This window comes from Haliotis rufescens, unplaced genomic scaffold, assembly GCF_023055435.1.
Source record: "Haliotis rufescens isolate VD_foot unplaced genomic scaffold, xgHalRufe1.0.p SCAF_1, whole genome shotgun sequence".
In the NCBI taxonomy this organism is placed as follows: Eukaryota; Metazoa; Mollusca; class Gastropoda; order Lepetellida; family Haliotidae; genus Haliotis; species Haliotis rufescens.
Window position 1 is genome coordinate 66,607,057 of NW_025963779.1, and position 16,132 is coordinate 66,623,188.

General features: G+C 40.0%; 1 protein-coding gene across 7 annotated transcripts in view; it reads right to left on the reverse strand.

Annotated features, from left to right (window-relative positions):
• The window catches only part of LOC124134123 (A-kinase anchor protein 13-like), a 265,224-nt gene that overhangs the window by 222,172 nt on the left and 26,920 nt on the right, over positions 1-16,132 (reverse strand). For all 7 annotated transcript variants that reach the window (XM_046498796.2, XM_046498804.2, XM_046498801.2 and 4 more), the window contains one exon: positions 73-116. In XM_046498796.2, the coding sequence (XP_046354752.2) occupies positions 73-116 (44 nt within the window). The remainder of the gene's footprint in view (positions 1-72; positions 117-16,132) is intronic.

Consider the following 16,132-nt stretch of genomic DNA (forward strand, 5'->3'; position numbering starts at 1 on the left):
ATGGGCGTCCTGTGTGATGGGCGCTTTAACCACTAGACAACACCACCACCCATCAAGAAGTCAAATACTCACATAGACAGGTGCTTCCTTCGGTGAAAATGCCATTCGACTCTCTTCTGAAAAAAACAAAAAAAACGGAACATCAGACATATAGTTACGTTTCAATCCACTTGGTTTTTTTTAAACATTTAATACCATAAAGTATTTACATAATCCAGATCCAGGAGTCACTTACTCCATATACAGACACAGGGACACTGACTGGGACACAAGGACAGATTCAGGGGCAGACAGACAGACACAGGGACACAGACAGTGATACAGACTCAGGGACAGACAGACAGACACAGACAGTGATACAGACTCAGGGGCAGACAGACAGACAGACACAGGGACACACACAGTGATACAGACTCAGGGACAGACAGACAGACACAGGGACACAGACAGTGATACAGACTCAGGGACAGACAGACAGACAGACAGACAGGGATCCAGACTCAGGGACAGACAGACTCTGGAACAGACAGACAGTGATACAGACTCAGGGACAGACAGTGATACAGACTAAGGAACAGACAGACAGACAGACAGACAAAGACAATGCTACAGATTCAGAGACAGACAGACACTGACAGTGATACCGACTCAGGAACAGACAGACAGTGATACAGACTCAGGGACAGACAGTGATACAGACTGAGGAACAGACAGACAGACAGACAGACATACAAATGACACAGACTAAGAGACAGACAGACAGACACTGACAGTGATACAGACTCAGAGACAGACAGACACTGACAATGATACAGACTCAGAAACAGACAGACAGACACAGACAATGATACAGACTCAGAGACAGACACTGACAGTGATACAGACTCAGAGACAGACAGACAGAAAGACAGACAGACACAGACAATGATACATATTCAGAGACAGACAGACAGAAAGACAGACAGACACAGACAATGATACATATTCAGAGACAGACAGACACTGACAATGATACAGACTCAGAGACAGACAGACACTGACAATGATACAGACTCAGGGACAGACAGACACTGACAGTGATACAGACTCAGAGACAGACAGACACTGACAGTGATACAGACTCAGGGACAGACAGACAGACACTGACAGTGATACAGACTCAGAGACAGACAGACACTGACAGTGACACAGACTCAGGGACAGACAAACACTGACAGTGATACAGACTCAGAGACAGACAGACACTGAAAGTGATACAGATACAGACTCCAGAGACAGACAGACACTGACAGTGATACAGACTCAGGGACAGACAGACAGACACTGACAGTGATACAGATACAGACTCAGAGACACAGACCCAGGGACACATACTCAGTGATCTACTTCACCACCATCAGTGGTTTCAGAGCAGGGAATATCATATTGAAGACATATGCAAGCTGTTCAGCCTCGTATCTCATGTCAGACATATCTATGTGTATATATATATACATCACAGACTGTTTTAGTCTTGACGTCTGAACTGTCCTTGGCATCATTTCAGTTGATTTTAATTGAAATATATAGACTATAATTAGATAACCTTATCTGTTTATAGGACGAAATAAATTTTAGTCAACTCAGGACTTGTGGATAAGGTTACAGGCTATCATTTGTAAAACAACTTTTTCCAAGATCACCAGCAAATGGGGAAACCTTAAGTTTTATATCAAGATTTCACTTTGAAAATGAGATGGTTGATGCACGTTTGTATTGATCCCTCATTCACAAATCTTTTCCTTTTGACAAAAATCTTTCTTAAAATTCAACCTTCATTTTCTAATAAAAAGATTATATTTTCACTATCATACAGGTCAAAACAGAATTTGGATAATTGTTTCACTTCACTCCTTAACATTAGAAACTGTCATAAAGGTGAAAATAGGGTTTAAAGTCGCGTTCAAGATCAATGCACTTACATAGTGACGTGTGTGCACATGTGTGTGTATGTGGCCATTGGTACTACTCCGGATTTTTGCCAGTTTTATAGTGCTAGCCCACTGAGATACTATACCACAGCTTAAAAAGGACACCCAACTCTAACACAGTACGGACACCAAGCCCACAAGTCCTTGTTTTATCACTTTAAAGCCAAGCGCCTGGCAGGATAACAACAAGTACCATCTTTTAACGTCTTTTGGAATGATGCCGCTTGGGATCGATCCACCGACCTTCCGCTCTCCAGACAAATGCTCCATCCAATTGACCATTGAGACAGTCCAGAAAATGTAGAACCAAAGCAGGACGGAGAGTGACCTATTCTCGTGTCATGTTGTCGATCAAATTTTGTTTGTTCTTTCAAGCTAACTAAAATACCTCAAAGTGTAACATTGAATTGCCACACTGGGAGAGCAAATATGGCCACAACTACCTGATGCAAAACACTCCTGCATCATCGTGTTATAGGGTAACTGGCCTTATTTATGTGGCGCAATCTAGGACAGTGTAAATATTTTGGGTTGGGGAATGATAAAGATGACATGTTGCCGGAAACCCACCACTGTTTACCCGTGCCCCTTATAAAGCAGTCCTTTGAGAAACATTGAAGCCAGTAAACAAAGGGTGTGATTGATGAAACATAGCCAGTTCTCAGTCCTAAAGATTCATGTGCTCACTTCTTGATAATATTGGTGGTTAAGTCTTTGAATAATATTTAATGGGTAACATTTCAGGGAAAGATACAGATACAGATCTTTATGATTTCATTACATAACTTTATAGGCAACAAAGCCATTTTAACATGGCATATTTATCATGTTTATCATAATTTTTAAGATACATATCAAAAAGGTCAAGGAAATATTTTGGTTGATTTACCAATAAAACTACATCTTATGATGAAGAAAAAACATTCAGCAGTTGGAATTTTTCCCATGACATGCATCAGTCAGTGACGTGTATCCCTGCAGACATATATCAATCACTGACATATATCACATACAAGACTATATGTCATCATGGTACGGCTGTAGTCCATGTGTCAAAATAAGCTGATGAAGTTGTGAACAAAGATCATTGACAGGAAGGTGAGAAGTCAAGGTGGGCTAGCCACACAAGGTCAAGTGTCAAGACCTTAGCATAATCCGGCCACAAATGCCTTACTGTGTACACACTGAAATGAATGATAGTCTGGCGATAAAGCCCAGCAATAGTCGGCCATAACAGCCAGGTAAGTAACAGGTGATAACAGATATATCACACAGGTCGACAAGGTAACATTCAGTGACGACAGGAGGTTATCACTGCTATCAACGCTCCTAAGCCTTTAACAAAACCTACTATGTTAGAGAGGCAGTAAAACAATTTCATCCATGAAGGGAGGCAGACATCTTGAGACATCCGAGGCCATCAGCAACAACAATAAAATAGTCTTGTTTCTCACAACTTAAGTTAAACTGCCATCTTGACCTTTCCAGAATCTTTCAGACGAGAAAAGATTGCTAACGCATAACATGTGGATATTTTCTCTGCACACATTATGACTAGATACAGTCTTTCTCCTCCTTACTAATCTGACCATTAAACAAATACCAAGTAGGGGCATATACTTAGCTTGTTCAAATATTTCATGTACCAAGTCTTGGGAGTTTTACAAACTCAATTATTTTAGCAGAAACTCTAGCATGATGATCATGACCATGTATAACAGGTGCTTTAAGGCCAACATAATATTGTCAAGGCTAACAGAGAATGATATTTTCATTTCTAAAGAAAAAATATGTACAAAATTTATGCCGAAAAAAAGTCAATGGTCTTTCCCTTTCAAGGTATAATGCCACTTTTATTGCATAGGGAAATACATAAAGGTGGGTGTGACAGCTTAGACTAGTCCAGACTTTTGTCGGTTTTATAGTGCTAACCCTACTGAGATATGATGCCAAAGTTTATTGTGAATAACCCACTCAAGACACATTCAACCAAGTCTGAGATGACCAGCCCTTGTTTTAGCCCCTTAATGTCAAGTACCAGGCAGGGTAATAACAACTACCATACTTTAATGTCTTATGGTATGACATGGCCAGGGAACTGAACCATCAGACCACGGAGGCAATGCTTGTCCTTTTAAACTCCTGTACACCTCTAATAATTTGTTTAAAAAATTATTTAAAAAAGGAAAACTCCATAGAGAGTGTATTGGCCCAATGAAACACCAATGGTTGCAACAATGAACATGTGATTTCTAATGAGAAGAACACGATCACAATTACTTTTGTGTCTGAGTATATGTCAGGTGCACAAGGCATCACCTAATACAATTGGTACTTTTCAATACAATGTTAATGGAACTCTGGTACCATCCTTATACCATCACAAACATAAACTTCCATAGCATGACCTCTACAATACAGAAGAGACGTATATCAACACCATTTCTTATTATTATTCGTGTACTTTTTTAAAAGTCATTGCTTCCATGTAATTACAACTAAGAGGAAAAGCAAAGGATCGGAATAAATTGTCGTCAAGTGTGCCATGGGGCACCCATGAAATTGTTCAGGTATACCTTTCAGGATTTAAGTGTGCCAACAAGAGCATTTATGATCCATCTTTGAAACTGGTGAATCTCATTCTACCACAAGCTGGGCCAGAAGCTATTGTCATCCTGTCACTTTATTGAGTCAACAAATACCATTTTCAAGTTAATTTATTTTTATCATACTATGCATTTAGGATGTGTTTGTCAAGTTTACTCATGTGAAAGTACATTCATTTTTGTCCAAACAAAATATGATTTCTGAAGATGCCCTTCTGGGACCAGGATTTTATTTTACCCGTGCCATTATGTTTTTTCCGTGCAATGCCAACCCCGCAGTAGTAGAGTTTTAAGACGGGTCGTAATAACATGGTTTCCTGGGACCATGGGGGACCACAGCTGGCCCAGTTAACTGAGGCACCACAATTCGCCTTGGGCACACCAGAAACTTATGACCGTGGGTTCAAATCCCATGGGTTGTACCAAAGTGGTAAATCTAAGATCTGTACCACTTCAAACTTTCTTCCACGTCAAGCTGACACACCGTGATATAACTGGACTAGAGTTCAAAGCAACATTGGACCCAACTTGCTCACCTTTCACCATGTAGACTGACCACATTGTATCTACACCAAGCCAGTAGAGTTGACCTTTTTGAGGCCAAGTGAGACTGGTCTAGCAGAAGCTGCTACTAATTCCCAATCTGACCCAAATACTGACCGAAACTCAGACTAGCATAGGCACTTGTCATTGGCAGATATGGTCATCACAATCTGATTCAGCTGCATACACTGGTGTTAATTCCATACCAGGCCCCCAACTCACACTCCTGACTGCTAACACTGACAGTTGATTAAATGTTGTCATTGGTGGCTGGGGCAGGACAAGGCAATAGAACTGGAGAACCAGGAGTAGTGACTTGGATAAGCCTGACCACTCGATCCTGTTAGTCAACTCTTACGGCAAGCATGGGTTGCTGAAGACCTATCCTACCCCGATCTTCACTTGTCACCAGGAGGAGTGGGATGGATTTAAAGCTGCTTTGAACAATATCTCAGTTATATCACAGCCTGTCGACCCGTAAAGAACAGGGTGAGAATAGGCCGTAAAAGCCGACTATGCTTGTCATAAGAAGCAACTAACGGGATCGGGTGGTCAGGCTTGCTGACTTGGTTAATGAATGTCATTGTATCCCAATTACTTGGATTGATGCTCATGGTGTCAATCACTGGATCGTCTGGTCCAGACTCGATTATGTACAGACAGCTGTCATATAGTTGGAATATTGCTGAGTGCGACATTAAACAACAAACTAACACAGCCTGTCAGCTTAATGTTGGAGTATATCCTGACAGAGATGTAGGTTGTGGACCTTTATAACTTTCATGGAAGGTATGAAGTATTCAATGGAAAGGCTCATTAGACATGTTATATTGATACCAGACAAATATCAATATAACAAATTAATTCATTGATACATCCTTAGATATTCCTTGAACAAGAGCTGAAATTATCACATCAAGAAACTAAATGCACAGAGGAACCCCTTAAACATTGTGATCTATCTTAGCACTACCAACTCTAACCCTCCTACGTTAGGATGTGCAAGAGTGAGTGAAAAACTCCACAAAAAAGTTTCACAAATTGTACAAAGACTAATGATAGCTGTACTACAAAGACAGACATGTGAAAAACGCAGTATTCAAAGCTGTGCAATTGCTCCACTGATCACGAAAATGACTCAACTGAAATATTATATTTTACAGATCTTAAACAAAGTCAATGGATCAAGTCTCCAAACATAGCTTAAGTCTATGTTAAAGCATATGCAGCTGAGGCACCTAAGTCCCCATGAACCCCAGCAAGGTGACCTAGCTTTGGCTGCTGCTGGCTTATAGCCCCTATTTTAAATAGTTGTAAATAATATTATGCTAAAATATCATTGACATATTTGCTTTTAAATATAACTTGGTATTTATGATATGCTTGTATACATAAAAACTTGTTCTCGTCACTATATGGCTGAGATAATGCTGATGCTTGGCGCTTATACTGGTCACATCCTTGGTCACAGCTATGCTCAGGAACATCAACAGATTGTTATGGTTACCATCCCAACTGACACTTTTCAAATATTCTAACAATTTTTAAAACTAGAAATGTTCCAAAAACATATGAACACAGTCCCAGTTGGAACAGTACAAGAAGATTTATTCATAAAAAACAAAAATATGTTGGCATTAACATGAAATAAGGCACAGCACCCAGCAGAACGAACATTTTACAATTACTGTTTCTTTTGAAAAAGTTTCGAGCTGACACCAATTCAAAATGGCTGACTGTAACAACTTACAAGGATACTGAGGTAATGTATGCTTCCAAATAGCACATTACGAGGAGGATTCTTGTCAAACACAGCACACCGAACCTTCTTCTCCTACAGTACCAGCAAAGTAACCAAGACACCCATAAACTGGCTGTGATGGACATTGATGGCCACTGTTAAATAGGCCTGGGCCTAAATCATCATTAAACAGACATCAATCTGCTGTTACTGCCCTGCCTCCACAGACTGGGGTCATCTGTACCAATGATGCTTATTGTTTAACTGACTGGAGGTCAAGATTTACTTGAGTTCATCCTGTGTTGCAAAGCTGTTATTTCAACAACTGATTTTAGCACCTTCATGTGAAATGTGACACTGTTTTTCCTTACCGATAAACTATGCAGGAAAACCATTCAGGATGCGATTATGTGTCTAATCCCTAATGCTATCAATTGTCAAACATATTAATTATGAGATTTTTTGTCAATTTTCTAAATGATGATATAATTTGTCAAAGATCTTAATATTATCATTTTCAATGTGGCCTAATGATAGTTTGTCAAACTTCTTAATATCATTTATCAAATATCTTAATTATAATATCTTTTACAAATTGTCTAAATAATATTTGTCAAAAATCTTAATAATGATATTGTTTGTCAAACATCTTAATAATGATATTTTGTCAAACATCTTAATAATGATATTGTTTATCAAACATCTTACCCATATGGTAATAAGGATATTGTTTATCAAACATCTTACCCATATGGTAATAATGATATTGTTTGTCAAACATCTTAATAATGATATTTTGTCAAACATCTTAATAATGATATTGTTTGTCAAACATCTTAATAATGGATCATGAGGATGTTACCACCATGCCATGTCTATGACTGACATAACCCAAATTCATTGTCTTCATCACAAACAAGAAATGTTGAAAATGATCATGATTATTATTGAAAACATGTTTTACAGTACACTATAACACACAAGAAATAGTATCCTGGATTAGGAGGAAACCGCCAGTGAGTGAGTGATTTGGTTTGAACAACAGTATTTCAGTTATGTCACAGCATGTCAGCTTAAGTGATTGAGTGAGTGAGTGAGTGAGTATTTTTTTAATGCCGCTTTTAGCAATATTCCAGTAATATCACGGCGGGGACACCAGAAATGGGCTTCAAACATTTTACCCATGCCGGGAATCGAACCCAGGTCTTCGGTGTGACGAGCAAATGCTTTAACCACTAGGCTACCCGACTGCCCTGTCAGCTTAAGGTAGGAGTGGCGGTGGGGTAGCCTAGTGGTCAAAACATTTGCTCCACGCCAAAGGTCCAGGTTCAATTTCCCACATGAGTCCAATGTGTGAACCCACTTCTGATGCCCCTGCTGCGATATTGCTGGAATTTTGCTGAAAGCTTCATAAAACCAAACCAACCATACTAAAACCATACTCACTTACTAAATTAGAAGGAAAACACAAGTGATGCAGGCGTAAGACATTAACCACATTGTTGAAATCCACAAGTGTGGTATGGTCCTGGGAAACCAAGAATCATAATCAGGTCTAATCTGGGTTTCAAACACATAATCACAGGATCCAGGCATGCCAAAGGGACACAACTCACAGTGACTGACCAACCACGACCACCCCCATACAAAGGAAGAAGACAGAAACATGGAGCAACATGTCATGTATCATACATGGCTGCCTTCTACACCCTCCCTTCGGAAGACTATCAAAAGATCACCAGTGTATGTATCTGGCTGTACATTGCCCTCTTTCAGAGCTGACAAGCACAAATACTTGGGTTATGTAGAGAACAATTTACGTAAGTGTCAGTTTTCAGATGCCTCAAGCAGTACCTGATTGACATGTTCTGGAGTTTGAGGAGTGTGTTCAGTGTGTAAATGTCAAAACTGACAATACAACTGACAGATTCACAGCCTGTTAGCCAAACACTGCCACATCATAAATTAAATATCATTGCTTGTCCTTCTCTGGAGAAACATATATATAAATATGACCCATATCAATTATGCTTTAATTTCATAAAACTGACGTTTCTTGACACCAATGAATCAATCGAAACCTCTTCTACTGCAGTTCTCAATATTCTACTGTTAACATATTGTCTGTCACAGTGCCAGTGTTGAAGTAGTGAGTGAGTTGCGTTTCAAGTATTTCACCCGATTTGCCATGATTATGTTTCCAGGTTTTTCAATACAATACCTGTGCTTGTGGATTCCACTAAAGTGGAAAACGTCTAAGACCTGCATCACTTTGGGCTTTCCTCATTCACTACAACATACCGTAATTGACATAATAAGCGGCCAGGGCACTCTCAAAATTAGAAATAGGGGGCTCTTATTAGAATATTATTTTGGTGAAAAAATCAGAGTTGAAAGATAAATTTCGTGGTTTATGCTGACAGCCTGAAATCTTTATATACGACAGATATATCTTTCCAGAATTTAATTGCCAATAATAAAGGGTAGACATAAGACACAAGTGCGTATTATACACGAATAAATAAGTCTCGTGTACATTGATCAATCGGAAGGGGTGCTAATTGGGATTGTTCACTAGCCAATATATTAGCAAATATTGCCATGGGCGCTTAATAGGTCTAATACAGTAATTGGACTACTTTTGAAAGCGCTGTTAAACACAACTCACACTCCCTAATGTGAGATGAAAGCCCTCAAATGACACAGGTGTTCACACAATGTACCAACATGGGAATCAACCTGGTCTTCAGAATGATAAACAAATACCTTCACCACTAGGCTACCCCGCTGCACCTCTGCTGTAAAAAAATCCCCGCTGAAAGACTGAACATTGCTGTGAGTACATAAGGTTGACATGTTAGCTATGAACAGTTTGATATTCTCAGGAGAGGAGGAGCTGGAACTTTCTTGGAAAACATAATCTGTTCTAGAAATTATCAGAAAACCTTTTTACAACAAACATTTTTGGGCTGGGATGTGTCCAGATTTTCTACCCAGGTACCGTAGCCCTTATTACCTGACCCAACCAGGCTACCCACAGGTCTCAAGAGGTGGGTTATACAAAGTCTACTTGGGAATTGTTTGTTTTATTGGAGGTCTGGCAAAAAGTATTGAGATACACATATATAACGATCTGGTCATGCATACACTGAAGCTTTATCTTATTTCAAACATATAAAAGTTAGAATGAATGTGTGCATCGTCAGAAAGAAATGTCTCTTGACCATGAATTCATGGTGCATTTTTGTCATTAAACAATATATCCCATGACGAACCACAGGTCCAGGTAGTCCTGTGAGTACCCGGGTCCTACTTCATACCCACCTGACCCGGGTACCCGAGTACACAAGTTACCCATCCCAGCCCTCAAACATTTGCCTACTGGATGGATATACTGGATGTCATGACATAAATATTGTGGGAAAAAAAAATTAAAACTGTTCAACTCCTAAGAGTGAAAAAGTTTTTATGTCTTGAAGCACAGAACAAAAGACATCATGCGTCTACAAAAATGCCAGCCCTTTTATTCTTCCTGGATAAATGTAGCAATGTTCTGGCCCGCTAACCTGAATTGTCCCTGTGCCACCTGCACACAGCTGTGCATGTATGCCGAGTACATGACTGCAATCTGATCGGGTAATCTACCACCTTCAATCTCCACTGTTAGGTATGCACCTACTGCATAACGGCACAGGTCTATCTGGTAACACTGCTTTCAAGCATATTAGCATTTACAACATCCACAGATAAACATCTGTAATGTCAATACTAGCTTGCTAAGCCTCATTACTCTATTATCATGCCAGAGGAGTCCAGTTTAATTCAAGCCATCTAAAGCCTATTTGGTTTTTGGGCAAACCCAAACCCTTATCTGAAGCCCCAGTCGGGTGAATTTCTTTTTGGCTAGTTCACTCGACTAATGACAGTCCTCATATTAATACTTCAATCAAATGAAAATGATACAAAAGACACTTTTGTGTGAATAGCACAGACTGATAATATATGTTAATAATCACCTAATAATCACCCAATAATCACCCAAATTACTCGACCCGTGAAGATTCCGGGGTAGAATAGGTCTTCAGCAACCCATGCTTGCTGTAAAAGGTGACTATGCTTGTCGTAAAAGGCGACTAACGGGATCGGGTGGTCAGGCTCGCTGACTTGGTTGATGCATCTCATCGATCCCATTTGCGTGGATCGATGTTCATGATGCAAATCACTGGATTGTCTGGTCCAGACTCGATTATTTACAGACCGCCGTCATATAGCTGGAATATTGCTGAGTGCGGAGTTAAACAACAAACCAACCAACCAAATTACTCCATGTCTTAGTTAACAAAACTCTGCATGTTCCCACTGGGTATAAACTGGAAATAGGCCAAGAGTCCTAACTGCATAGATTTCTTTGTTTGTTGTTCACAGTGCACTCGGTAATATTCAATATTAACTACAGTAATATGAAAGAATCGGGTGGTCCTTAACTTCTTTTGAGTAGTATATATGACATCAGCCTGTAATTAATCAACTCTGGACCAGACAGCCCAGTGATTAATATTTTTATATTATTACATTGTAATATTATTATACTATACTACTCAAAAGAGGATCACCCGATTATTTCATATTACTGCAGGTAATCTCTCATTCCAGGGCAGATTAACAATAGTAATATGAAAGAATCGATGATCCTTAACTTCTTTTGAGTAGTATATTATATTATGAGTTATGATTCATGATGTTGGGGTACGATGACACCGAATCAAACAAGTCGAAGAATCTGACCACCACAGGTTGCTGGGGGACCTATTCTCACCCAGGATCCCTACAGGGTACATAATTGAATACAGTATGAAGACTAAACAAAAGCACTTTTATTTTCAAAGGATTACTTTTAACCAACCTCAACTCTTTAAAATTGGAAGTTTGATAAACTTATAGCAAAATATACTGCCACACTGGCCATATGTTGGGTGCATGTGAACTCTCCATGACAGGACACAAGCGATTACCTTGAGATCCCAGAGGGGACCAACGCTCTTATACCACGGAACGTTGCAGTGCCGCAAGCCCACACAGAGACCTCAAACAAATCAGTTGCGAAATATTCACCTAAATAGTACCCCAAGTGAAGGAACTAAATATTTTATCATCCACATTTAGATTTTACCAACAGTGGTATTAACCCGTTGAGAATTCAATTTCCGACTCAGTTGACGAGCCTTCTAACCTCATGGTCGCAGGCATAGCCAATCAGAATGATCAATACAGGCCACATTTGTGCTGATCTTGTCCCAGGCCTGGTGTACAGGAGACTGAGCTAACACTGGAGGTGTATCAATATTGTTGCCAAACTCACAGCATCAGTGTACCCACACAGACTGTTCCCACTACGCTGGCTGGCTGGCTGACCCACAATCCACTAATACCACATACTCATGTCATCAGTCGGTAGCCCAATGGTGAAAGCGTTGCTCATCACGCCGTAGGCTGGGTTCGATTTCCTCATGGGTATGATGTGTGTGGAGCTCTTTTCTGGTGTCCCTGCTGTGATATTGGTGGATGTTTGTGGGCGGGGTAAAACCATACTCAGTGCTAACTATTTGTGAGTGAGTGAGTTGGGGTTTAATGCTGCTTTGAACAGCAATTCAGTTTATGTGCTAAACCATGCAGGAGTAGGGCCCAAAATAACCACTAGGAGGTGAAAAGGGATTTAACATCATGTTTAATTATTCTGATGATTACAATTACCGTATTCGACGTAATAAGCGCCCCGCTCTAATAAGCGCCCACGGCGATATTTGCTAATATATTGGCTAGTAAACAATCCCAATCAGCACCCCTTCCGATTGATCAATGTACACAAGACTTATTTATTCGTGTATAATACACTCTCGTGTGTTATATCACCCTTAATTATGGGCAATTAAATTCTTGAAAAATATTTCTGTCGTATGTAAACACTTCATAAACCACGAAATTTACGATCTTTCAACTCAAAATAATTCTAATAAGCGCCCCCTATTTCTAATTTTGAGAGCGCCCTGGGCGCTTATTACGTTGAATACGGTACTTAAAGTGAGAGCCATGAACATCTGAGCCATGGAATTAGTTTTCCCCAGCCCATGCACAAGATCGGGTGGTCAGGCTCGCTGACCTGACTAATTCATGTCATCATATCCCGGTTGCATAGATCGATGCTCATGATATCAATCACAGGATTGTCTGGTCCAGACTGGTTATTTAAAGACCTTTGTCATATAGCTGGAATATTGCTGAGTGCAGCGTTAAACAACAAACAAACAAACAAACAAACAATCAAACTTCAGCAGAAGCCACCTAACCAGCTTGATTACCAGCAAATGTCATAATAATATTTGCAACAAAAACTTTCAACATTCATCAACCTGCAATACGTCAAATACAGTTTGTGTAAGTCAGTTTCTATGAATAACATTTCAAACAGGCACTCAGCACTGGACAAAACAAGATAAACGTACATCAAGGTAAACAGTACTTGATAATATTCTCACAAAATTTGGCAGGAAAATCGGAAACTGTCAAAATGTCAGCTCTGTCTCCTTTCAAAACACCAACCTGTGCAATACGCCTTTAGCCTGATTCAACATGTAAACTTCCATCAAACACAGCGGTGTATTTAGAATTCTGCAGAACACTCCTAAGAAGATGTTCGCCAAGGTTGAAAACATGCTGCAAATAGAAAACCTGCCATTACCCACCTCTTCCCGCTGTTGTCCTGGTCCCACTGCACAAACAAACATCATGTACCAGATACAGACTTGTGTTAACGCTGATGCACTTTTACATCTCTGTTAATTTAACATTCCAATAAGCTATTTCCTTGTAATTGATAGATCAACAAAATCACAGGTGTTGGAAATAATTCAATTGAGGACCATCAAGCTCCCTGAAAGTAGGAATTGAAATCTTCAGACAATTTTGGAAAAGAGTACCCTAAACGAAACTCAGGGAAAATTATAAAAGATTAGCCATTTCCTTTGTATTTCCAACAATGTCAGCACTGTTCATAGCAATTAGTAACACAAGGAATTGATTGAAATGTTTCAGCTCTCGGGTTTATAAAAAAAGTAAGTCTAGAGTAGTTTTTCGTTGTTTTACAGATGAGCTTTTCCTAAATCTGCAAACTGTGAAAGATTGAAATACAAATTAAAGAGGGGTTCATTGAAAATATGCTTCATGATCTTATTTCAGCGAGTTTGTTTTATCCATTTTATTTAAAACTGTTCAGGGAAATTATAACCCTCGCCACTTGAAATAGAATATAGAAATATCGTAACCACGTCATCCAACGTAATGATGATGTTTATCACTAGAAAAAGGGATTTTTTCTTGTTAAGTGCACTTTGTAGTTTCTGTCGACTGTCAGTAATATTCATTGTCAGCGGAATGGCTTGTTTTCCAAATATAGGTATTAGCACACATGCAGCTATCTTCGTTAATTAATCAATGTGATATTTTGTGATTCTGTTTCAAGTGGCGAGGACAATAGCCTCTAATCAAAATTCACACTTTTTTAACATTGTTTTCTGCATCTTGGCTAGACTAACATTTAGTCTCTGAAATTTTATATTACGCAATATCCTTCTTGACTGTAAAAATATAAAAAAATTCCCTATGTGTGGAATAGAGCTAGTTTGAGCTGGCTAGACTTGCTTTTGTATGCATTTCTAGATTATTATTTTTTCATAAAATAAATATATTCCACAGTCATGGTGCAGGACTACATCTTGGCATATTGACCACCAAACTGGTACAATCAAGAATATAGTGGTAATGCCTTCACAAGTCATAGAAATGTCTAGGTGTGTTGTCTTATTTACAAAAGGGGATTCTGATCTTTTCTCAACATGTCCAAATCTTTTCTGATACGAAAATAGTCACTGAAACCACTACTTGTCCGTCAGTCAACATTACACAGTGTTAAAATCCAATGACATGAAATAATTTGTTCTTGTTATAGCTTTGTAATCTCATAAGGCTCCGTTATTGATATTGTCCAACAGGTGTGCCCATCCTGCATCAGTGAACTAGTGCTCTTGAATCTCATTACATCGTCTCAATCTCTCGCTTACACACCCAGCAAACATGCTCTACGTCTGGGATGACATGAATAAATGACTAGCTTGGCTGTGTCAGGAGAACTTCTTGTGGTAACCCATTCGCAGAGCTCACGCTTCAAATTTGGCCAAGCAGTCATGACATCAAGATCAATCACATTCCCCAAAATACAAGAACCAAAAACATCTGTTTATGGTTCAGATTGAGTGTAATTCATTAAGACTTGGTGCCACTGTCTTTTTACTGTGATGGTTTCTGAGAATTCAGCAGACAATAATATCCACAAATTGAGGCAAACTTCTGCAGCCATATTCTCTCATCATGGTGGTGATACAAGTGAATTTGTCAGGATCATCACTAAAGGGGGATCAACTTCCAGCGGGTAATCATGATAATCATCTGGAAGCCAAGGTGTCTGGACTTCAAGGGTTCCACTGTTATAAAACATGTGGCCATGGAGTGCTTTCCCTTCATCAAGATCAAATCATGGATTCAGCAATGTTTAAAGGGGTCAAGCTATAATACATACTGTTCAGCCTCTGGAAACACTCTACTTCAGTCACCCTCTGGAGCCACTACCTCTTCAGTCCCCCTCTGGAGCCACTACCTCTTCAGTCCCCCTCTGGAGCCACTACTTCTTCAGTCCCCCTCTGGAGCCACTACCTATTCAGTCCCCCTCTGGAGCCACTACCTCTTCAGTCCCCCTCTGGAGCCACTACTTCTTCAGTCCCCCTCTGGAGCCACTACTTCTTCAGTCCCCCTCTGGAGCCACTACCTCTTCAGTCCCCCTCTGGAGCCACTACTTCTTCAGTCCCCCTCTGGAGCCACTACCTCTTCAGTCCCCCTCTGGAGCCACTACCTCTTCAGTCCCCCTCTGGAGCCACTACTTCTTCAGTCACCCTCTGGGGCCACTTCTTCTTCAGTCACTCTCTAAATCCACCTTCTGGAGCAAATGCTACTTCAGCCACCATCTGGAGCCACTTCTACTTCAGTCACCCTCTGGAGCTACTTCTACTTCAGTCACCCTCTGGAGCCACTTCTACTTCAGTCACCCTCTGGAGCTACTTCTACTTCAGTCACCCTCTGGAGCTACTTCTACTTCAGCTACCCTCTAAAGCCACTTCTACCTCAGTCACCCTCTGAAGCCACCCTCTGGAGCCACTTCTACTTCA